Raw genomic sequence first — 26,336 nt, 5'->3', positions numbered from 1 at the left:
TTGTTTGGCTAATACTACATGTCTTCACTACTATAGCTTTATTGTAAGTCTTCAAGTTGGATAGTGTAAATTTTCTAACTTTGTTCCTTTATCAATGCTGTGTTGGCTATTGTGGGTCTTTTGCCTCTCTGCATAAACTTTGAATCTGCTTATTGATATCCATAAGCTAACTTGCTGGGCGTTTGGGACTTCATCGAAGCAATAGGTCAAGTTGAGAACTGATGTTGATAATATTCAGTCTTCTTATCTATGAGCATAGAATATTTCTCCATTTATTTTGTTCTTTTGCTTTCTTTTATCAGTGTTTTATAGTTTTCCCCATATAGATCTTGTATATATTTTGTTAGATTTATACCTATTTGGTGCTAATATAAATAATATTGTGATTTTAATTTTAAATTCTACTTGTTCATTGCTAGCACATAGAAAAGCTATTAACCATATATCATGCAATCTTGCTATAACTGATTATTAGTTCCAGGAGTTTTTTGTTTAACTCTTTAAAATTTTTTACATAAACTGTCATGTTATCTGCAAACAAAGCAAGTTTTATTTCCTTGTTTCCAATTTGTATACTTTGTTTTCTTTGTGTGTGTGCATCTTATTGAATTAGGCACTTCCAGAATGATGTTGAAAAGCAGTAATGATAGGGGATATCTTAGGCTAGTTCCAGATCTTAGTGGGAAAGCTTCATGTTTCTCACTGTTAAGTATATGGTTAGCTATAGTTTTTTGTGGATATTCTTTGTCAAGCACAGGAATTTCCTCCCTATTCCTACTTTATTGAGCAGTCTTATCATGAGTGGATGTTGAATCTTGTCAAATCCTTTTCCTCATCTACTGATATAATCATGTGACTTTTTTTTATTTTAGCCTATTGGCATTATAGAGTACCTTAATTAATTTTCAAATATTGAAACTGCGATAAACATCACTTGGTCTTGGTATTAAACAATATAGTTTAAATGTGTTTATGCCCTCTCCTTTTTATTTGTAATTCAGATACCTGAGAGATAATCTGGATATACCAAAGAGAAGGAAAAATACCTAACATTCTCATTTATTCAGTGAATAAATCAACCTCTTTATACTCCATCCAGAGAGTTTGTTATGATCTCTATTCTCTGGAACTAAAATTATTTTGGACAGAGAGCAGAAGGGATGATGAAAATCATTTGCTTTATTTGTGATTATAATTTTCCTCCCTTTTAATGTTGTGATAAATATTATATTTTCTAGCATTAAACTAGCAAAACCATTTGTGAAACAAAACTTAAAATGTATGTTTGACCACTAATTTATAATGGACCATTATATTTTTAAATGAATTCATCATTTAAATCATGAAGTCTTTTATTTTTCAATTTTTGGTATTTTCATATTATTTAATCATCAAATAGGCTTCTTACATTACTACTGGGCAAACAGGTTTGTAAAATGTGTTTTTTAGGTTTGCTTGCTTATGTTTTGCATTGGCCTGGGCAGTGTCACGTGTGTGTAGTCTGTGAAAGGCTGCAGTGCTTGCTCTGCAAGGGGGAGGCAGCAGATTGTAAATTGTATATTATCTTCCTGCTTGAAAAGGCCGTTGTTTTGCTAATGTTTGCTGGAGGTGGGGTTTTGGTTGCCCCAGACAGTTTTTGCAGAGGATCAGTAGTGCAGATGCAGAGTGCTGAGGGGCTTTGGGAGCCCTACTGAGGATTGTGAGGGCCTTTGATTCCAGGAGGAACCAGAGAATGCATCAGGGCTTTGGGAGCTCCGAATGAGAGGCAAGCAGTCTTCCCTGACTGTTTGCTAGTTGGCTGGTGTGAGATTTTAATAAATGGAATGGCCCACAATTTTTTTGGCTCCACTCTTTCTTTACCGTCTGCCCAAATCCAATGTGAACCTGCATGGCCAAAATGGCAGCAGCCACTGGCCTTACAGTTACATTGTTAAATTGAGTGTTCCAGCATAAGGTGTGAAATATTCCAAGCATTCTCATCTCTGTATCATGGAGCTCTGGCTTCTTCTTCCTTATCTTCTTAGGTTGCTAAATCATTTTGAAAGTGCAGAATGGAGACAGAGCCACCATATTTAAGATATTAAAATGGTGAATGCATTTATATAAGTGAGCGAGTTGAGGGTAGGCAGCAAAAATAGCAAAAAGAAAGTCAAGGTGCAACCACATTGTATGACTTTCCCCAACACCAGGCCCCTCACTCTTCCTCACTCTGGTAGATACATACTCTGTCAACACTCACATTGCCTCCTTAAAACTGACTCAGGCTTTTCAGTGGAAAGAGTCTCAGTTATTACCTAATACTAATCTTATCACTGAATGTTTACCAAAGAGTAGGTATAAGGACAAATATAACAAAGAACTAAAGAAACCTGGCTCCTGTTACAAGCAACCCATTTGAAATAAACCAAGCTGTATTATTACTCTATATAGGGGAAATGACCTATCAGGAAGTAAAATAATTACTTCTTCTTTTGTTTCTAGAACTTTGTAAAACTAGCATAGCGTGTAGTTAGCTAGTAGAACATACCACCTAAATATATTTTCTTTTTATAATTTCCGATATGGCCTAAGAATTACTTAGTCAATAATCATAGTTCAGTATAAAGAAAACTGACCTAGCAAAGCATGCATTCAATTTTTATTTAAGAGAGAATTAAATAAATCTTGTCCATGTACCTTCAGAAATTTGCTGAGATTATGGGAAAAACTATAATTTGCAGCTCAAATATCATTTGTAAGGCCTTAAATCTAGTCATGGCAGTTTTTCCAGGATTATGAAAAGACATGGCTCTAAATGTTACTGTCTTTACCTTTCACCAACAAGAAAATATGTGTTTTTAAACTAGATTTAATTGCAGCAAGATATGTATAATTTTGTCTCATAAATCAAACAGGATGCTGAGAATACAACACAGTCTTAATGTTTGACATGGTCTTTGCTAAGAAAAGAACAAGATTCTAAGCAACATTCAGTATCCATGGTAATATGTAGCTCAGCATTTTCTTTTCATAGGGAAAAAATTATTTTTATTTATTTATACTTGTAAGTATTTCATGAATTATAATATCTATATTGTAAAGCCAGCAGCCGCCATCGTGGCCATTCACATGCAGGTTCGCATTGGATTCGGACAGTCGGTAAAGAAACAATGGAGCCACAAACTGGTGGGCCATAGTCTTGAATCCTAGTTTGCACCCGGCGGGCAAGTAAAAATACACACTGGGCTCCAAAACCCACTCACATTCAGTGCTCACAAAGCCACTGACTTATCCGAGTTTCCTAAAATCAAAGGTTTCTAGCTCCCCAGCCTTATTCTCCTCAGTTCCCCATCTCCTTCCTTATCCCAGATACAAACTCTGTACAAACTGGCATCTCACTCAACACTCCGCCATCTTGGCTGCTTCTCCGGGCCTACTCCACATGGGCTCCTTCTGCTCTGCTCTCTCCTCTAATCATCCCAGGAACCAAAGAGCGCAAGCTCCCGCTCCATCCCATTTTATAGTGTAGAAATCCAAACCCTTAATCCAATATACAAAATAGGGAAGTCTCTAATACAAAGTCACTTTCTGAGGCATGATTAGATTATACCACCCCACATCAAAAAGGGTAGGAAAGGCTTAATCCCAAAACCAAGCCCCAGGCTACAAGGATTCTGCCTGCCTTTTGCCCACCCCAAAACACATTAATATCACCTGGGCGACGGCCTCCTTGTGTTATCTTTAACAAAGTGAGCATAATACATTTTATCTTCCCAACATATATTAAACTTAAAATTAGTTTTGTACTGTTTTAAATTATTTTTCAATCATTTTGAATTATACAGTAAATAGATTTCCATGTTAGAAAAGCATTCTCAACCCAAGTAACAGTGAGTAATATAAAATACAACAGAATCATTGATATCAGTGACATAAATTCCATTTCTCTCTAGAAAAAATGTGAAGGTGATAGAGTTTTAAAAAGCATGTCATTTTGTTGCATTTGAGGTCACTATGCAATAGTTTTGTTCATTGAATCTTCAAGTTTTTAAAAATTAACCCATTAAATAATTGATCCTAGCAGATAAATTAAAAGAAAAAAGTAAAATACGAGAAGTCCTCCTTTTATATTATTTAATATAAAAATAGAAAAAAATGAAATCTTATTCCTCTTTTTCCTGTTCCTTTTCTTCTTCCTTCTCTTTCTCTTCTTTCTTTTTTCCATCTCAGTGTCCTCCTCTGCAGTCCAAAGTACAAAAAGTACAAGTGAATTAGGATTCTTCATTCAATTGTAAATGAATGGTAAAAGGAGGAAGCTAGAAGCATCTAACACTGTGGCTGGAGAAGGCCAGCCCATTGTTTTCACTTTTCAAAGTTGAAAGAGGAAGAAGTATTCATCAATCCCAAATTACTTGGTCCCTTCTCCAGTTCCCAAAACTATTGTCCTACAGGGCCCAGATCAGTAATGAGCTGTCTTTAACTAAAACCCCACTCATTATGGATTTGGTGGATGTAGAAGAGCCTTTAATAAGCAAATATGGTATCTGCATAAGCTAACTTTCTTTTGATGTTTAACACATATAGAAACAAAACAACTACTTATACTCTGCAAGCATTCCCAGCCACACCAGTTTAAGGGTTTCCCCTTTCCCTTCATGTTCTGTCAATCTGGGGGCTCTGAGGATAAACCAGTTACCTTCCCCAATATTTCATTGTTTGAATTTCAACTCCTCTTCAGTCTCCATCAAAGGGCCATGATTTCTAAGCCCATTCATTTCAGGGGTCCCCAAACTACGGCCTGCAGGCTGCATGCGGCCCCCTGAGGCCATTTATCCGGCCCCCACCGCACTTCCAGAAAGGGCACCTCTTTCATTGGTGGTCAGTGAGAGGAGCATAGTTCCCATTGAAATACTGGTCAGTTTGTTGATTTAAATTTACTTGCTCTTTATTTTAAATATTGTATTTGTTCCCGTTTGTTTTTTTTAGTTTAAAATAAGATATGTGCAGTGTGCATAGGGGTTTGTGCATAGGGCTTTTTATAGTCCTGTCCTCCAACGGTCTGAGGGACAGTTAACTGGCTCCCTGTGTAAAAAGTTTGGGGACCCCTGCTATAAAGGATTGGGACCATCATATGTCTGTCTCTGGCCATGGGAGCAGAGTTGTATAAGAAGGCTGGGTTGAGAGTGAGTGTTCCTCTTAGCTTCTCAGTCATGCTACTGACATCAGCTGACTGTGTGCATATAAATAGGTCAATTTACCTCTTGAGATTTTTGCATTTTCTGCTAAGCTGTGAGGTTTAGACAGGGTGACCCATAATATGAATCTCAGCCACTTAACGGTCCCTCTGCAGCTCTAAAGTGTCTAATATTTTATAAAATGTTTCTGTGCTCTTCATATCGAAACAGTAAGTTCTTATAACTGAAAAATAAGTTGTTAGAAATTACTATTAAAAAATAAATGAGGCCCTGGCTGGTTGTCTCAGTGGTAGAGCATTGGCCCAACATGTGAATGGCTCGGGTTTGATTCCCAGTAAGGGCACAAAGAATAAGCAGATGGTTGCTTCTCTACCCCTCCCATCGCCCTTCTCTCTCTCTCTTCCTCTTCTACAACCATGGCTGGATTGAACACATCGGCCCAGGTTCAGGCACTAAAAATAGCTTGGTTGCATTGCGAACCTGGTCCCAGATGGGCAGAGCATAGGCCTCAGACAGCTTACTGAGTGGATCAGGTCAGGGCTCATGAGGAAGTCTGTCTCTCTGTCTCCCCTCCTCTCTTTTGTAAAAAGGAAAAAAAAAATGAAAGCCCTGGTCAGTTGTCTCAGTTGTAGAGCATTGACCCAGCGTGTATATGTCCTGAGTTCAGTTCCCAGTCAGCAAACACATAAGAAGTAACCATCTGCTTCTCTCCCTTTATTATCCCCCTTCACTCCCTCTTCCTCTCTATAAAGCCAGTAGCCACAGCCACCATCAGAGCCACCTGGCCCATGCAGTTTTGCATTTGATTCGGACAGACGGTAATAAAACAACAGAGCCAAGAACTGGTAGGCCATTACATTTAATCCTAGCTTGCACCCAGCGGGCGAGAAAAACACACAATGGAAAAACACCTCCCTTTCCATTCAGGGCTCCCAAAGGCACTGACACATCCAAGTTTCGTAGAATCAAAGGTTTCTACCTCACCAGTCTTATTCATGTCTGTTGGTCAACTAAGTTTGTAAATATGATATATATGTTTGCTCACTTATAGTTTGCATTGGGTGTGGCAGAAAGGCTGTAAGCCAGAAAAGTCATTAAAGCCTAAAGCTTAGTTTTAAGACTAAGCCTTTCCTGCCCTTTTAATACTAAGATCTTTTCAAAACTATGCTTTTCCCCACACCATTGACTGTTGCATGACGTGGGGTGGTGCACTCTTATGAGGAATCTCATTTATGCCTCAGATAAGTGGCTTTGTATCATAGACTTCCTTATTTGTATATTGGCTTAAAGCAGCGGTTCTCAACCTGTGGGTCGTGACCCCGGCGGGGGTCGAACAACCAAAACACGGGGGTCGCCTAAAGCCATTGGAAAATACATATTTATTATACAATACATTTTTAAATAAAATATGTATTTTCCGATGGCTTTAGGCAACCCCTGTGCTTTGGTCATTCGACCCCCACCTGGGTCGCAACCCACAGGTTGAGAACCACTGGCTTAAAGGTTTTGATTTCTACACTATAAAATGGGGCAGACCAGGGGATTCTCTCTCAGTTCCTAAAATTAGCATTGCAGCGGAGAAGCAGCCAAGATGGTGGAGTGCTGAAGGAGTAGCCAGTTTGTGCAGTTTGTGTAGAGAGAAGGAGATGGGGAACAGAGGTTGTAAAACCAATAGCCATGGCCGCCATCACAGCTGCCTGGCCCATGCAGGTTCAGGTTTGATTTGGACAGATGGTAATGAAATAATGGAGCCAAGAACTGGTTGGCCATTACCATTTTAATTCTAGCTCGCACCCAGCAGGCGAGAAATACACACATTAGGAAAACACTTCCCTTTCCATTCAGGGCTCCCAAAGCCACTGCCTTATCCGAGTTTCCTAGAATCAAAGGTTTCTACCTCACCAGCCTTATTCACCTCTGTTTCCCATCTCCTTCTGTCTGCACAAACTCTGCACAAACTGGCTTCTCTTTCAGCCACCCGCCATATTGACTGCCTCTTGCTCTACAACAATATGGTCTCTGCCATATTGGCTTTCTAGCTCCTCCTTTAAAACTTTTTGGCATGAGCGTCGGCCTGGCGTGCAGGAGTCCCGAGTTCAATTCCTGGCCAGGGCACACAGGAGAAGCACCCATCTGCTTCTCCACCGCTCCCCTTCTCCTTCCTCTCTGTCTCTCTCTTCCCCTTCCACAGCCAAAGCTCCATAGGAGCAAAGTTGGCCCGGGCACTGAGGATGGCTCTATGGCCTTTGTATCAGAGAATTCCTTATTTGTATATTGGCTTGAAGGCTTTAATTTCTACACTATAAAATGAGGCAGACTAGGGTGCCTTGCTCAGATCCTGTCACCAAAACTGCAGATGGGAGGCAGCCAAGATGGCAGAGTGCTGAAGGAGAAGCCAGTTTATACAGAGTTAGTACAAAGAGAAGGAGATGGGGATAGAGGTGAATAAAGCTGGTGGGGCCTTTGATTCTAGGAATACTCGGATGAGTTAGTGGCTTTGGGAGCCCTGAATGGAAAGAGAATTGTTTTCCCACTGTGTGTATTTCTCACCTACCGGGTGCGAGCTAGGATTAAAAGTAATGGTCCACCAGTTCATGACTCCATTGTTTCATTACCGTCTGTCCAAATCAAATGCGAACCTGCATAGGCCAGGCAGCTCTGATGGTGGTTGTGGCTACTGGCTTTACAGGAGGCAAGGAGGGATGAATTAAAAGGTGAAGTAAGGTGACTTGTAGGGCAGTGAAACTATTGCCTATATGTTACTATAATGGTTGATATGGCCTTATACATTTGGAAGACCCATATAATGTATAACACAAAAAATAAACCCTAATGTAAACTGTAATTTTTAGTTACTAATAATATATCAATAATGGTTTATCAATTGCAACAAATGTACCACACAGTGCAAGATGTTAACAGTAGGGGAAGCTGAGAAGTAGGCAGAAGGAACATAGGGAATTTTATGCTTTCTGTTTGATTTTTCTGTAAACCTAAATCTTCTCTATAAAATAAATTATCTTAATTTAAAAATCAATCAAATAACTAGGTTTAGTTTTTCCTCAACAAGAGTAGAATTTTAAGGTGGTTCCAGGAAGACATCAATCTCTTAACTTACATCTCCGCCTTAAATTAAGCAGATCTGCCTACTGAAAGACAAAAACTTCAGGATCCTATGCATATAAAGTGAATTGGAATCTGATGGGTCCTCAACCAATTCTGCCTTCCAAGAAGGGAGAGTTCTGAGCAACCAAAAAATATAAAGCATCTTCCTATTACAAACCGACTTGCATTCCCTGAAAAGTTACATGTTGAAATTCTAAACCTCAGTACTTTAGAGCAGTGGTCCCCAACCTTTTTGGGGCCACAGACCGGTTTAATGTCGGAAAATATTTTCACGGACAGGCCTTTAGGGTGGGACGGATAAATGTATCACGTGACCAAGACAAGCGTCAAGAGTGAGTCTTAGATGGATGTAACAGAGGGAATCTGGTCATTTTTAAAAAATAAAACATCGTTCAGACTTAAATATAAATAAAACAGAAATAATGTAAGTTATTTATTCTTTCTCTGCGGACCGGTACCAAATGGCCCATGGACCGGTACTGGTCCGCGGCCCCGGGGGTTGGGGACCACTGCTTTAGACTATGACTGTATCTGGAGATAAGGTCTTTAAAGAAATAACTAAGGTTAAATAAGGTCATACAGGTGGGGTCCTAACCCAATATCACTGGTGTTCTTAGGAAAGGAAGAGACACCAAAGATGCTCACACACAAAGAAACGGCCATGTAAGGACACAGCAAGAAAGTGGCTATTTGCAAGTCAAGGAGAGAGGCCTCAGAAGAAATAAAATTTGCTTACTCTTTGATCTTGGATTGCTAATATTCAGAACTGTGAGAAAATTTCTGTTATTTAAAACACCAGATTTGTGGCATTTTAGGATGACAGCTCTAACAGATGAATACACTGGTATTTTGAATCTAATAACTGCCATTCGCTCCATTATTTTTAAAATTGCATTTTCCAATTATTTTAAACTTAACATTTCATGCTCACCTGGAAGTAAGATTGCTTTGATTTTTAGATTGTTTTTCCAGAAGTGCAGTGTTATTACTTTCAATACATAATGACATCAAACTGATGCCTTGACCATAAATTGCAAAATTTGTTTTAATAAATAAACATTTAACTTGTGATACAGTTCGAGTGTAAATTCTGGGCAGAGAAAAATATATATTATACATTTTTATGTTCTGTAGATTGCTAAGTATGCCACAAAATATATACAAAATTCTTGGTAAATAATAGGTAATTGAAGTGATTACAACTTAAGGAATTTTTTTTTAATTTTAACTAGACATCACCATTATTATTTTTAATCTTCTTAAAGTAATAAGCAGAAAACAATTCCAAGTTTTATCTTAGAAAATTTAATACTTTATCTAGCTTACCTTGTCTGAATATGAAAGTTGTTTGTGGTTCCTGTATGCTCATAGTCATGAATGGCAGCAGCAAAGACCATTGCTAAAATTTCCAGTTCAGTGAGCCAGTGCTAGTACATTAAAGAGAGATACCAACATGTTTAGAAAGCAACGGCTATGTTGTCTTTCTACAAAAAAGATTTTCAGTACCCCCAATATAATGAATCATATAAAATTGTTTTATTGATTTTAAATAATTTTTCTTTCTATTTCACCTCTATTAATCATGCATAATAATGAATACTTCATGAGTCAATGACTGTTTTATGTCTTATAAGTTCAAAATCCAGACATTAAAATTTTTCTTGCTAATTGAAAAAGAAGTAATATTTTATGATTTAAAAGGTGAACCTTGACTGGATTTTGAATTCATAGCCTTAATTGAATTTTAACACAGTTCATACATCAGTAAAATGTCTTTTAGCTTAATTTTTGTAGAAGACATTTCTATAAAAAACTTTCCTATCAAAGAGTTGATTCACTTTGCTCATCAGAGAAACTTAACTTAGTCTTTATATTTAAAGATTTGGAGAGTTTCTAAGGATTTACCAAATTTGTTCTTTATAACACATATATTCTCTGTCTGTACAATTAAAGTTAATAACAATGAAAAATTAAATGCTTTCACATAAGATCCAGACTACCTGCTTCATATGAATTTTATTTTTGTTATCTATTGGGTGGTTTAGCAAAATTCCACTACTATTAGAAATTCATTTAGATAATTTAATAGTTTTCTTATTGCTCACATTGTGCATAACACATTCACAGCACTAATATAACCACATGTGACTATTTAAATTAAAAAAATAAATATAAAATTTAGTAAAATTAAGTTCCCTTTCATAGTCACAGTAGCCACATTTTATCTGCTCAAAAGCCATAGATGGCAGGTGATTACCATAAAGAACAGTGCTGTTACAAAGCACTTCATTATTACAGGAAGTCCTGTTGGACAACTCATTTGGAATGGAGAATCCAAAATGACATAAAGTTTATTCCATACACTTGAAACAATTAAAGATCTTGTACAAAGCAACAGAAAAATATAACATAAATTTGTATGTTGTATATGAAAATGCAAGCTACACGCATACATGTTAAATGGTCACAATAAAGTGGCAAAGGGTCTTGGAATTAGGACGGACAAAGTCTGGCAACTAAATGGAAGGTTGGGAACAGAGATATTCTAAATTGAAAGAGAAAATATAGAATGACAGTATAGAAGTTCATATGAAAATTCAATTGCCAGTAGTACAGTTGTTTGGGAGAGTTAAGTGAAGTATGATTGAAAATATATAGTACAGAGCATGGGAAAGAGTTGATAGCTGCCTTTATTAGAGCTAATGAATTTAAATTTTGTATAAAAGGCAAAACTGTTGTAGGTCCATAGAACCAAAAATAAAGGAGGTGACAACTGTTATGTCTCATAGTTGACAAGGGCATGTTCTTATTAAGTTTTGCTCCTGTCACATAAGCTATCAGTCTTGCATTAAGAGGAAGTAGTAAGGAGCAGTGGGTGAAGACTCTGAAGTCAGACAATCCTGATTTTAAATCGTTGTTAATCTTCAGGCAGATAAATTATTTTCCCTCGCAGCCACAACTCCTGCGAAAATAGAATTAGCAGTCATTCTCTTGTGGCTTTTAAAAGAAGTTTATAGTTAATCTATGCACTCTCCCTGTTGCAAGTCATGTCATATAGTAAAATACAGAATGAGTAACATTTTACTAAACTTAAAACTTTAAACACAGTGTTTAAGCCATTTAATTTGGAGAATGATGGCGAGTTAACGTATCTTTAGTGAAGGCAATTCAGAAATAAATGCCTCATAGGTGGATGATTTTCAGAATAAAAGAGAGTTGAAATAACCAGCTGTTCTGTGTTTATACGCACATTTAATTGTGAGTCGTTAAAAGAAATAAAGTAATCCTTTTAGGCCTGTATTATAGGCTGAACTGGAACTGAGCCTCCAATGTCCCCAATGAGACTGTGGAATTAAGCCCCATGAAATGAATAGCAAATGGAATTAAACCAGTTTTTTTGTATTCCCAGAAACCCATTGTTCTATTAAAGGAAATTGTTCCTAGAAAACAAAAATCACAGAATGCCTTAAATATTTCTTATTGGTTATATTTAAGATACACAGGTTTAACTGTGATTTTTAAAAAATATCTAATGTTTACTATAATAATATAGACTATGAAACTGAAATTGTAAAAAAAATAAAAAATACTACAGATGATCTCATAATAAGTATTTATAATTATCATCTTTCTAGTTATCAAAATTGATTATACATGTGTTTCCTGTTTATGGTCTTCTTAATCTCTGCTTCTCATAAATAGTATTTTCTCCACGAATCTTCTTATTTATTGCCACGCTATAGTCTTAATAATAAAATTTTAATAACAAAATTATAAAATAATTTGGGAAGGGAGAAACTTTAACATTTAATTTTTAAAAATATATCTATTTTGTATTAGAGAAAGAATTTTAAGCTGATTTATTCTATGCCGGTCAAATGAAAATTCGAACTCAGAAAATGGATGCTTAAATTTATGAATTTTGTAAATGATTCAAGAGGACAAGCAGAGCAAATGAGTCTGAATCATATCACTCTTCCCAACTAGAATGGTGGCAGGACATAAGCTAGGCTCTTCTGATTCCTGATGAACAGAAATAAGAGGTTAAATGGATAAGTAATAAGCAGTACAAGACTGTGCTTCATCTATACTGCAGGTTGTGTTTTGACTAGAGAAGTGCTCAGATGGCCTTATCCTAAAATGAGAAGTCCTCAAATTATATTAGAAGGAGATATGACTGCCATTAATAGCATGTACATTGATGACGGAAGGGAAGGAAAAGGAACTAACATTAACTGAAAATTTAAGTTAGATGGTGTCATTTGATTTTTATAACCATTCTGTATACCATTTGGTAGATGAATATATTTATTCCTATTTAGCAGATAACAAAGCTGAATCCTAAAGAAGTGAATGGACCTGTCAAAAGTCACCTAGCCCTCAAGTGGCAGAGCAGTGATTCAAAACAAAATCTGTCCAATTCCATAGATTCTTTTCTGCCAGAATCATAATATTTCTCCTATGGATGACAACAGCTTTCATTACTAAAGGCAGGCAATATGCTGAATGCATTCTTCTAAAGTTTCAAAAGCAGGATTTCTGGACAATTTAACCAGATATATGGATGAATAAAAGTTAACAGAGCTTTGATTTAAGATGTATGATGTTAATTTTCACAGTTAAATTATTCTGTGTGTATGTGTGTTTGTAATAGAGAAAAAAATGGATGTCAAGGGCTGGGAGAATTTCAGAACAGAAAATCACACTTAACTATTAATTTCTGGTGTGTCCAAAGACCATAATTAAGAACTCTTTTTATCTGAAATTATAGGGCTGGACAGATTGCTTTTTTTTTTTTCAGATTTCTTTTTTATCTGCCTTTGAATAGGCTGAAGTAGTTTGCTATAATTTACCTAGTATAGAATGCAAGTCTATAATAATAATACATAAAATTTAATGTACATAACATAATAAATTTATTTCTTACTAATATTAGCATACATGTTAATGTACATAATATAATAAATTGATTTTTTACTAATATTAGCATGCATGTTAATAGCTATTATATATATTTCAGGAACTAATTTAGGTGCTTTACATATATGATAATTTTGACTCCCCAATGTTGTACTACAAGGTATTAGTGACCGGGTTAAACAAAGTAGAGAGTGAACAAGGTAGCAAGTGTTGGAATAGGATATCAAATGCATGTTTGATTGCCTCAAAAACCTATACTCTTTCTACTCTTCCAAAAAGTGTCTGAGAATCCATCTATTAAAACAGAATTTCCAAATTTATTTGCCCAACATACATAGTTTGCAGAGCAGAAACATAATGGCATGTTTTCTGTAGACTGATTGGAGAAAAATTGAGTCATGTCAGTGCTGTTGCGGGAGGCTATTTCTGGGTGTAGTAAATGGACTATAGTTTCCAAAAGAAACAATTCATCTCTTTTCTTCTACTCTTAGTGTTACTGAGGGAGAACACAATGCCAGGAGCCATCAAAGGCAAGTGTTCCCTTGCCACGGCCCCAATGATTTCATATACAAGGAGACATTGGAGGTGGCTTGGCAGCACTCAGTGAAGCATTTGCCCTTCAGCAAATGGACTGACCTGCCCATACCACTGTCTCTGTGGCACAGGGCTCCAAAGTAAAGGACAAAAGAGAGGGAAAAACCCAGGGTGTACTAACATCAGCTTTCTCTCACTGCCTACTGTCAGGCCTCAGGAGGTCTGCATGACATTAACAAACTGAAGAACAATGGCTTCATCACAATCCCTTACAAGCAATGGTCCTCTGAACATTTTCCAAGTAACAAGATACATTAGTCGCCTGACAGTGCTGGACTGCTACTAGAGTGCTCCATAAATGTTACACTGATAAGATTATTCTGAAACAGCAGGGTGTCACCTAAAACACTAATGTAAGGGATACTTTATAATAAGGTATTTTTTGTGTGTGTGTTTCTTTTTCTTTATAGAACAAACATTCATATGTATGAAAATTAAAATTCATCTAACGCTACTTTTTCATCAAAAAGAAAAGCTTTTTAAAATAACTTTTCAAGAACTGTCAAACTGGCAATGTAACCCATTTTTGACAATATAGTCAACAAATTTGTAAATTTATTTTGCCTTTCCTTTGACCATCTATCATAACATTTCTTATTACTCCCTTTAGTTTAACTATATTTTCTGGATCCAGAACAACACTGAGAGTCTCCTGCCAGACTTTTTTTTTTTCTGTAATAGTCAAACTGAGGGGTAAGCAAGGAGTCCACTGATACTTTTATGCTAAAGAATAAATAAAATCATAACTTTGCAAACCAACCTTCCTAAAGTAGAGTGTAGTTATATTTGCAATTATTAAGTCACTGTCCTGTCAAGCAGTGACTATATAACCTTTACAAATAACTTTAACTTCCTAAGAGTCATGTCGGGCTGCATCAGACTTCCTCAGTCTTCCAGAAGAGCTGAAATGGCTTGTTATAACCTGGAAGGGCTCTTCCTTGGAAGTCTGAAGGTCAAGTCACATTGTGTATTTAAATTTCTCTATTTACCCAATAATATAACATCCCTCATCTCTTCAATGTCACCTTCAGAGCAGAGGTGCTGAAGCTGAAATACGGCACTTTTATTTAGCTCCCTTTATACTTGTGACCAAAGAATTGTACTTAAGCAGAAACTTAAATAAATTCTTGTTAGCATCTCCTTGCCCCCAAGCAAGCAGTTCTTCTATTATACCGAAATAAGCATTACTCTTCTGTTCCATCTTTTCCTGAGGAAACTTAATCAGTTCAGTTTCCATAAGAGTGTATCTTACCTTTCATTTTTGAGTTAACTTTTCAAAGCCACAGAATTCAGAAGAAAGGGCAAAGTTAAATACTTGAAATGTACAGCACCTCACTCTTAGATTCCAGTCTAAGGCCTTAGAAAGGAAAAAAGCAGCAGTAGCTTTATCAGGAAGATTTTAAAATGACTTTCGCAGGTGCAACAGCATTTGCAGGTGCCAGGAGGCACTTTATCACATTAATTGCCATGCATCTCAAACCAAGTGAAAGCAGAATTCAGAAAACAGCTGTGACAATGAAGCTTTTAAAAACAAAAGCGCTTTAGAAGAGTTTCTGTGTGCGTGAGTGTGTTTGTGTGTGTGCACATGACACATGGCAGAAAGAGAAATGAGTATAAAAAAGGTTAATATACTACTTTGAAAAAACTTACAGATGTTAAAGTTCTATCTTTGAATATTTGTGTGTCTACTTATTATCGCTAATCTCTATTTTCTCCCTTGATACATCAAATCAGATTCCTGGAGTGAATAGCGAATAAACTCCACAAAGGACCGAGTCCAGCTATGACTGCATTTGATCTAGCCCAATGGGCATAGCCATAGCTACACCTTAATTCAGAGATGCTTGCGTATATAACTTAAAACAGGAAAACACAAGGTATGAGGTTAACAACACATACAGTTTAGCCTTCCAGAAGGTTACAGGAGGCTCGTGTCACTGTGTCAATGAAGGTTTTTGAGAGTTCTGCCTCCTTTCAAACGGGACTTAACTTCAAATCAGTTTATATTACTTTTTAATCTTGTTATAAAATCCATATTCCTATTGCACTGTTGGTGAGATTATAAGGAACTTAAAAGCCCAGCCCAGATCCCCACGCATCTTGGTCACAGAGTGGCCTCTGCAAACGGGCTCCATGACCTAGCGCCCTCATTCCTGCCACCTGTGATCACGCACCGAGGTCCATGAGGGGCTGCCGCCGAGGTTTCCACCAGTCCACAAGCAAAAGCATGGCAACCATCCCCTCCAGCGGCTCCCTTGTGGCCACCCACGATTACTACCGACGCCGCCTGGGTTCCACTTCCAGTAACAGTTCTTGTGAAGTGCTGAGTACCCGGAGGAAGCCATCCCCCACCACCCCGGTCTCCCCAAGGCGGACCTAGGTCACTAGTGGGAGAGCTTCTCTTTCGGGAAGTCCACTCTCCCATTCATGGCCACAGTGTTGGAGTGCCCAGAACACTCGGAATCTCCCCAGGCCTCTAGCAACATGATCACCTGTGACATGGCTCAGAAAGCCACAAAAAAGCAGTCTGGTGGCCAGCCTGGCAAAGCCAATGCCTGGCCCCCTCCTGAGTGGCCACCACCAGCCACCAGACTTCCAGAGGCACTAGGCTCTTTTGAGCCCCCCCTCCACTCCTCTACTCTCCTTTCCCCCCTCCTCACCCTACCCCACCCCATAGACTAGGGAGGCTGTAGCAAGCAGAAGCAGTTGGGTTCTTTTTTTTTTTTTTTTTTTTTTTTATCAAAACAGCAAAATACTAAAAAGGAAATTGAGGGAGCCCAGCTCTTTCCCACCCAAGCCACACATGAGCCTTCCTGACACCCATAACTGTGTGCCTTGCACCACATGGAAAATAAACAACAAGCAGCCAGCAAAACAAACAAAACAAAACAAAACAAAAAAAGCCCAGCTCAACTCCCAGCCATTAGCCATTATCAACTTCCAGCGATGTGAGTGAACCATCATGTACGTCTAGTGACAGGCTCAGGTATCTTTAGACATAGTTGCTAGCTGGTTAAAAATCACAGAGAGATCTCCAATGAAAACCTTCTCATTGAGACTCTTCTAACCACAGACACTTAGTGTTTTATTCCACTAACTTTTAGAGCAGTTTGTAACTGAGCAACAAATAATTGGAACATGAGGCAGGAGCAAGATCCATCAATGGATCTGCAACATTTTGGAGGCAATGAAAAAGAGAAGAGACAATTTCTTTAGACATCACGTGAGATACTATCGGATGAATCACAGCAAATAAATATACATAGTAAACACACTTAATAGTTTCTTGGGGGAAAAATAATGATGAAATATTTCTGTATACAATAAACTTGGAGAATTATATACCTGGTGCACGTTTATAAAATCTTGAGGACATCCTGCTGTGTGTGGTTCTAGGGACTTTACTTGACACCAGATTAGGAATTCTAAATAAGTCCTCAATGCATGTCATGGGTTTGATGGAACATTCTCTTTACATGTGCTTCTTGACACTGCTTCAGCTTAGGTTGATGCATGCATGAGGAATCAAGAAGTCACTAACATCTGTGGACCTCACTTGACATACAACCCTTTGAACCCACCTCAGTTTGGAACCTTCAGAAGAGCTGCTTCTTTCTTTTCGTCTTCTAGAGTCAGCCTGACCTCTAAGACATTACAGAAACTCCAAGCATTCTCATGGTTCCTACCATCTACTCCCTTTTGTCCCAAAGTTTGAATTTTTGAATCACTTATATACTTATCCATGGATTTATCAGAAGGAAAGAAGAGGAAGGAGAAAATGGAAAAATTCACATGAATAATTTTCCAAATACTTATGAGGATTGGATTGTGATTAGCAATGCATGTAAAAGAGAAAAGCCTGCTGAGATCAGTTTAGAAGAGCATGATGCTATGAGGAAGAGCTCTATAACTAACTTCCATTTCAAAGACTTTCTCTAGGTCACTTCTTTTTCTTGATTGATTTCTACAGGAAAAGGAATTTACAAACAAAAATGTCTTATAGTCTAAGTTTTAGAAAACTTACAGTATATTTTCATTTGCCTCTGGGTATCTTTTTTACCACTGAGTTAAAATACTTTTTGAAAAATGTATATTATGGGTAACTCATTAACTCTCAAAAATCCAAAAGATTATTACTTATAATACTTCTTTGGGCATTAAAGAGATAATGAGAACTTAAGGGAATAGAATGTGATGTTTCAAACTCACAAATTTCAGCTACAAAGACTTTCTTACCATGATACCTGTATGAAGCATTATGTAATGCACAGTTTGAGTAACATCAGCTGCGTGGATCAGATTGTGATAAGGATTTTTGTACTTGTTGTAACCAACTTCTAAAGCTTCTGCAAAGGCAATTAGGCAAGAAACAGGAATCTGTAGAAAAGTAATAATTATGATCACATTTTACCAAAAGAGTAGCTCTAAATCAATATAAAACAATTTTCAGAAGGGGACACATTAGTGGGTCAGATCTGGGCAGTAACTTCTTGAAGTTCAATGTGGACTGTTCTAAAAAACCACTTCATCAACCTGTTAGCTTTTAATCCTGAGGATTGCAAACCCGAGCTGTGTAACTACATGAAATAACAGCCTTACCCATACTGTCATCTTTAAATATTTTTATCTTCCTGGGTCAAGTCAGAAAGCTAGTTCTTAAAAGGGTAAAATTTCCCAATTAAAATGGGGAAAGTATAGTTTTTCTGTCTGTAATACAAGGTACTAAAATGAATGACTTCCCAGCACCTTCCAGCTCTAAAAATGTCACAGTTCCATAGGTAGTTATGAAAGGGACAGCTGGAGAGTACTCAAAATCTGGATCAAATCTGTTGTGTAAATGCCTCAAAATAAAGTTAATTAAAAACCTTTTCATTTTAGTTAAAGAAAAGCTACCAATAAAGGTTCATTCTGTGTCTCAGGAACACAGAAGACCATATTTTTTAAAATAGCTTTCAATCTCTACAAGACTGTTCTGTGAATAATTCAGGCAAATGTTGGTATCTCATTGGAATGAGGTTACAATGGACTCATGATATCCAAGTGGATATATACAGTTAAGTCAGGGAGTTGGAGGGGAATAACCATAACATGAACTATATCCCTGAACTCATTCCCCTACTTCTGTGACCTGTCAAGTAGAAACATTATAAAATGCATTCATTAATGATTCAATGTTCTGTGTTTTCACTGTTATTCAGATAACTAGTTCTAAGAGCATTTCACTTTAAGTCCGTGTTTCTGACCTTGAAACGGTTGATGAGATCGTATCTGGTAAACAGTTCATAAATCATAAACTTCAGACTATGTTCTCCACTTGCTTCATTTAAGGCAAATACATCAAAAGACCATTTATCAACTTCCTGTAGAAAAAAAAAAGGAAATACCTTAGGTGACAAATTTGTATAGCTTTGTTTCCTTCCATGAAAAATTCTTGGAAAGGTCAGGCATTATATATCCAGCAACCAGAATTTAATTCAGCACATTTTACTATTTTTTTTTACCAGCGTTTGATATGACAACGCCATTTAGTATCTATGGGTTTACAAAAGACAGGTCATAAAGCTTAATGTAGGGCTAAGGTCTTCCCCTTCATCCCAACGTGATCAAACAATGTAATAAACCTGATAACACTTTTTTTAAAAAAATGTTTATTTTATTGATTTTAGAGAGAGAGAAAGACATGAGCATCGATCTGTTCCTGTAAGTGCTGAGATCAAGGATCAACCCAGCAACCTCTGCGCCTCAGTATAGTGCTCTAACCAACCTCACTATCTGGCCAGGGCAACCTGATATTACTTTAATACTGTCCTTATCCTAAATCTCTCTACAAATTCATGCTCAAAATAATTTTTCCAGAGTGAAATGTAGAATTACAGGTGACATAGGTGATGTTAATTGAGAAATAAAGAGAAGACAGCCCAAATTTCTCTTTCCCACCCACCCACTTGTTATATTGCTGAAATTCCACCATAGAAGTTAGTAATTTGGTTATAATCTTTAATATTTTTATACTTTCTTTTAAAATGTTAATATCCTAAAGAGAATATATGCTACCTCATTACTCACTCTAACCTTGGCTGATTAATTTAGTTTCCTTGAGGGAAAGATGGTAAGATAAAGGAAATGGTTTTTTTGACTGAGGAAGAGGATGGTAATCTTAGCATCTCAGGCAATTCCTTAGGGAAATAGTCAGCTCTGTAGGAAAAGAGTTACTCTAGGTAAGTGTCCCTTGGTACTGCGTGATTTTGCTTAAGGTAATTAATTCCAGGGCAAAAACTTGTGGAGAAGTCCTCAAAATAGACTTGTAACAAGTGGTATCAGTCCCATACATCAGTAGGGAGATTTTAATGTAAAGTTTGAGATCCAACACTAAGTAAGACACTGGAATTAGAAAACCTAAAGAAACACAGCAGAGTAAGTTCCAGTGATTATCAAAACTATTAGCAAAGAAGGTCTGATCACATACACTGCAGGATTAGTATCTGTAAGCAAGCGGACAACCTTAAAGCTGTGCATTAATTCTGAAGTTGAGCGGGCAATGTTTAGAGCTTCACTCATTGAACACATTTTTATGGAGGCCAGATGTCTGTACTGTAACATGCTGAAACTCAACTGAGAATCTGATACATATCATTCCAACAGTCTCTTTTAAAAATATTTTATTTGAAAAATAGTAATAATTACTTTAAATGGCCTTTTTAATCACTTGGGAACACCAATGAAATATTTATTGAATTATTCCATACTCTTGTTAAATTTCTTGCATTTGTCTCTAATTTGATCCCTAAATACTTACTTTAATACTTATTTTAACTGTTTGTCAATTAAAAATCTCTAAAAGTTCGGTAAGAAGCCATTTTACTATCAGTAAAGCTCAAAGAAGGCCAACAAATCTTTTATCAAATTCCACAGCTAACAGAAAAATTAGTTTAGACTGTTATAAAGCTGCTATTTTTAGATCCCATTAGGAGTTTCCCACTGGGTAAAAGGTTAGTTCTCCATTTCTTGGGGATTTTCATCAACAATGATGATTACATTTGTACACTAATGCAGGTGCTTGACCCTTACATTGTCAGATTGAGAACAAAGTAGATATGGAGATATCTCAGGAAAAATACTTACTTAAATTTGTTAATTTATGGTTTTTTTTATACTATGATTTAGAAAAACATTTACATTCTAAAGTTTCTTAAAATAAGTCAAATAAGTAGTATACTTTCCCATAGTTGAGGAAATCAAGTCTCTCAAGAGCTGAGGAGTAATATCCTATAATGTAACATTTCAGTTATATTAGTTTTAGAAACATAAATATAAAAGGCATCTAAGAAAAACAAACTACTTTATTAAATTAATAAGATTAAAATCCAATATGCAGCAGAGAAAGAACAAATACAAAGGCAATATATAAAAGGAAATTAAAGGACAAAAGAATGCAATATAAACTTAAGGTAATAAAGTAGTTTAACACATCTTTTAAATTTTTCATAGTATAGGAAAACCATAATTAAACTTAGGGAAGACAAAGTTGAACTTCCTCCACCTTAATTAAGTGATAGAAAGTGTTGAGCAAACAAGTGTGTTAGGTTTGCTCACTTGTACTTTGCCTGATTGGTGCATGAGCACGGGGCAGCACCATGTGTGTATAGTCTATGGCTGCTGGTGCTTGCCCTCGGGGCGACAGATTGCAAATTGTGGATTGCCACTGGGAGGGGTCATTGTTTGTTATTGTTTGCCCTTTGACTGGGGAGTCCTGAGAGAGAGAGAGAGAGAGAGAGAGAGAGAGAGAAGAGACCATTTTCCCTGCCTGCTTACTCTTCTGCTGATGTGAGACTCTAATAAACACAATGGCCCACCATCCTCCGGCTCCACAGTTCCTTTACCATCTGCCCAAATACATGTGAGCTTGCATGGCCCCCGCAGCCAGCCATACAGAAAGAAAAAAAGGAATGTGGAATGATGAGCCTTTAAAATGCTTCTGCAGAAAAAAAACACCTAGGAATTATACACACACACAAACGTGCACACACACAATGGAGAGTGAGCCAAAATTTCCTCTTCTGAGTTTTGACTCTAGTTGTTTTTAATACATTTAGTACTTTCTGCAAGTGAACCCCAGACTAGGTCTGACTCATCTGCAGAGAAAAGAAAGATTTTTTTGCTTTTTTCTTTTTAATTTTATCTTACTTTTTGTATTTTTTTCAGACCTAAAATTCTAGACAATTTTTTCCATATAAGTTTTGTTCTTTAATCATATTTGACTGAAACATATTTTTATAATGCATTCAACTTTTTCATAATATGTACAAAACAAAATATGTATATTCAGAAAGTTCTGTTGCTGTCTTAAAATTGAATTCAAGGTCCATGTAAATAAAGCATAAAGTAGAAAAAAATCACCCATGTGTGTGTGCACACATTGCGTATACATTGATATAGTTTGTTAGTATAAATAAATCCTCAATTAAGTCTACAATAAGTCATAACTTGGAACACATAACATTTTGTAAAATGGTTAAAATATTTTTTACACACCAATATGTAAGCTGTAGCAAAGACCTATTCTCATTTTCTCCTGGGCATTTTAAGAAGATTTTAAAAAAATTACTATTTTAAAAACTAAAATAATTGAAATTGTTTCACCTTTAATGTTACTATGACAGCTTCTGGATAAGCCAAACCAACCATATGGTAGGACTTTCTGTACATCCTAAAATAGAAAAAAATAAGTATAAGTATAAATATATATATGTATGTATTATTTATTCTAAGTTTTTAACTGTGTCTTAAATATAAGGGAAAAGATTACTTTTGACTAGTTCACCTTTTACCATCAGTTACAGGCTGCCTTTATGATAACAATGATAATAATAGTCACCATTTATTAAGCACCTACCATGCGATACATGTTAATACTGTTTTGTTTTCTTACAACCACCTTATAAAGTCATTATAATTTTAGTTTCTAGGTAAAAATATCTTTGCCTTAACTTCATCTTATTGAAAAGGGACTGTCCTTTGTATATGATAAAGTTGCTAAAGTTTGTTCAAATTGTCATTAATATCATTTAAGAAAGATTATACAAAAAGAATAAAGTTATTTTCATTTTTATAAGAACATAAACAAATATTTTTATTAATTAATAATTTGTTAAATTTTTCTATCTTTTAATAGACAAGCTGCCCATCAAAAGCTAAATATAATAAATTCTCCCATCAATTCATATAAGAATAGAATCAATGTGTTACCCTAAGGTATAGAAGTAGTAATAAGCTTCTATTCTATGTGTGCTTTCTCTAAAAGTCCTGGAAACAAAAAAATGAACTGATTATTAATTATGTGCATTACTTTTTAAATAATTAGTTCACAAGCAAGCTACAATTCCTAAACCCTATTGCAATACCTTCTCCTTGAAGGTACCTAGACAAAACCATAATGTAATGATTATATCATTAATTTATATTAGAGTTCAACATAAGAAATAGTCACTTGGAAAATATTCTTCATCTTTTATAAAACCATTATGGAAGATATTAACCTTTTTATTTAATTTATATTATATTAAAAATCTGTAAGACATATTACTCAATTTCTCAATTTCCATGTAAAAGCTATATATTTTTTGAGATAATAAAAGCCAAGTAATTCATTATGTTTTCCCTTTAATCTTGACTTCTTGGAATATCAGAATTAAAATATTTTTTATGTATATCTCTACTTTAGGCTTTCTTGATACAGCATGACAGTGATATTATTTTCATGTTACATTTATTTTAAATGAATAAGTAATTTTTAGATCTGTGTGATCATTTATAATAAAAAAATATATTTGTATCCTCTACTATGTTAGCAAATTTCAGAGCAGTTTATAAATAAAAATATTTATATTAATTACTTCATTGAAATGGGGATAATTATTCTAATCTTGCACGGTAAGGAAACTACTAATCACGCTATAAAAGAGTCAGAAAATAATTATTGTCAATCATAATATTTATTAGAGTTTTTTGTTTTGAGGGAACTAATAGTCTTTTCTATTCATTTTCCTAGTACTTATTACTAAAAGTGCGGAGTACCAGGGAAATGAAAGGGTGAGAGACAAGGGAAAGGCTCACATAATACCTTCTGCTTTCCAAATTTTGTCTTGAAATACCAGAAACTTCACTTACCTTTCCACAAAAATTCCAGCTTGAACAGCATGTACAATGCTCCGAAATTTTGGTTTTTCCTCAGATTTCTTTTTCATCATCCCCATTTTTCGTGTAAAGGTAGAAGCCAGCCAGTCTCGGACTTCCAGTGGGACTGAATCTGACTGAATGTCACTGAGCTCATCATCAGTGTCCAGCAGTCTTCTACAAAAATTTATATGGATTACAACTTTAGGAAAAAAATTAATAAAATAACAATAAAATAAGCATGACAATAGGATTTAATATATACAAATCATCTTCTGATTATCGCTTAATATGAACTATCTAAAAAAAAGAAAAATGATAGGGCTAATATTTGGAAAGCTTTGAATATCTCAAGGTAAAGACTATTGGACTTGAGTGGTTGCAGATTTCCAAACATTTAAGTATAATGATGTCAAACTGGAGATATCAATTGTTAATATCATTTATATACTATTTTAATAGTCAATAAAACTAAGATGAGATTGGAAAGAAAGTCTATGAACAGATGTCTACTCTTACAGGAAACAACTGGAATGGAAAAAAAAGGGGCAGTTGAAGCCATCAAAGTTGTCTTCTATTTAATAATCTTGTGTACATATACCACAGATAGCATATGCTATATCAATAAAGCTTCGGAGTTTACAAAAGTTATTTATGTGTGCCCTTTCATTTCATTGTTATCTACAAATTTTAAGAAAATAATAACAAGTACTGTAAGAGATATTAATTCTAATATCAACATCACAGATTTTAAAAAAATAGTGAAGAAAATAAAGATGAAAACAAACGGATTATTTTGAAACTCATTTTAGGTGACCAAATCAGTGTAAGTGGAAGAGGAACACCTTCAGTTAAGAGCAAATGCTGTTTTGAGGGTGGAGAGCTGAGGGCTTTAGAACTGCTGGCTGAAAAAAATCAACCAAGGAAAGGAGGAAGGCCACAGGAACTGCAGCCATTGCACTGCCACTCTCCTGTATAAGCTCCGGATGGATACTGTTGACTGGACTGATTGTGTTGATGACTTTATGGCTATATGACCTAAATTTAGAAGAGCTATCACTGAGGCTGGTCAGCTCCAGTGATCCAGAACTTCCTAAATGGCTATACTGGCAAGATAGTGTGAACAGCTCCACACAAAATACACAAATAGCTTTGCAGAGCAATCAGGCTTTGCCTTCAGGAAGAATACAGGCCAGCTCTGCCTGCTGCTTGATTCAGTTATTTCCTTGTCAGTGCAACAATTTAATAACTTACACCTATTTTTGGTACACTTTAGATTTGACCTTGGGTTCCATTTGTTTGGTAAATCTCTGCACAGAGTGAGGCCTAAAGATTATAAACCTGTAAAAAGAAAGTAGCCAGAGATAACAAAGTGTGGTGAATTATCCAGAACAAGTCACGCACCATCTTGAGAGGACAGGGACCAAGGAAAGAGCAAAAAAAGGAAGCCTACCTACAGCACCCAGTATCACCAAAAAAAAAAAAAAAAAGAGACAGAGACTCAAAAGGTATCACCTATTTTATGTGTTGCCATTTTCTAAAAGTTTTCAGAAGATCATCACTTGCCAATATTTGTTTTTAATGATATTAATCATAAATGCATTTAAGAAATAACATAAAAATATATACAACTTAGGTGATAGAGTTACAAAACTACATGTATATACCTGAAGATAAGAAAGATTTACTAGTAAGAAGTTAATACTGATTAATACTTACTTGACATCTTTTTGAACTTTCTTTTTGACCTTAGGTTTGGATGATTTTGATTTAACCTTATCACACTGAAATTGTAATTCAAAGCAAAATATTTTTTTCCCCTCTTCCTGCACATTTTAAATTGGATTCCTTAGCCAACTGCAGTAAGATAGTACACTATATGGTTTGAAAATTTCAGGGCTTCTGCCATTTCTATTATTATCAATTATGCCATCTGTATTATTTCTTATGTAGTGACCAAATAAAACCACAGAAGAGAACATGTGGAATGGGAACCACTGTGGTGTAATACTGTGATGTAACCATGCTCCAAGAATTCTACTGCTGCCTTGTGTTATCAACTACTCTAAGTAGAATGATAGACGCATAGTAATGACTGTCAGTTACTCCTTTGATGTTGATGACTATATGCCTTAAACTCATAAATTGTTCCGGTGAGATAATCAATTATGAAAAAATGGAAATGAGAGTTCACATAGGGGTGTGGTGCTCAGGGATCTGGCATTTCTTAGTCATGAGGCGTGATGTCATTTACTGAGAAGAAAAGAGCATATAATCTCAGGGAGAAAGAATGATGTAGATTAATTAGTAGATGTAGGAACAAAGGAAGACTGTGTGCAAAGAGAAAAG

The 26,336-nt window shown here is 35.9% G+C and overlaps 1 protein-coding gene and 1 pseudogene across 4 annotated transcripts in view; one reads left to right on the top strand and one right to left on the bottom strand.

The window, feature by feature from the left end:
* Positions 1–26,336, bottom strand: part of PDE1A (phosphodiesterase 1A) — a 403,386-nt gene that overhangs the window by 75,004 nt on the left and 302,046 nt on the right. For all 4 annotated transcript variants that reach the window (XM_066280225.1, XM_066280223.1, XM_066280222.1 and 1 more), the window contains 5 exons: positions 23,982–24,164; positions 22,455–22,521; positions 19,058–19,174; positions 18,051–18,191; positions 9,627–9,727 (listed from right to left, as the gene is read on the bottom strand). In XM_066280225.1, coding sequence (XP_066136322.1) covers positions 9,627–9,727; positions 18,051–18,191; positions 19,058–19,174; positions 22,455–22,521; positions 23,982–24,164 — 609 coding nt within the window. The remainder of the gene's footprint in view (positions 1–9,626; positions 9,728–18,050; positions 18,192–19,057; positions 19,175–22,454; positions 22,522–23,981; positions 24,165–26,336) is intronic.
* Positions 16,000–16,496, top strand: LOC136337929 (pancreatic progenitor cell differentiation and proliferation factor pseudogene; annotated as a pseudogene).

The sequence above is a fragment of the Saccopteryx bilineata genome, chromosome 5 (genome assembly GCF_036850765.1).
Source record: "Saccopteryx bilineata isolate mSacBil1 chromosome 5, mSacBil1_pri_phased_curated, whole genome shotgun sequence".
In the NCBI taxonomy this organism is placed as follows: Eukaryota; Metazoa; Chordata; class Mammalia; order Chiroptera; family Emballonuridae; genus Saccopteryx; species Saccopteryx bilineata.
Note: the sequence above shows the minus strand (reverse complement) of the source record. Positions and strands in the feature narration are given on the sequence as shown.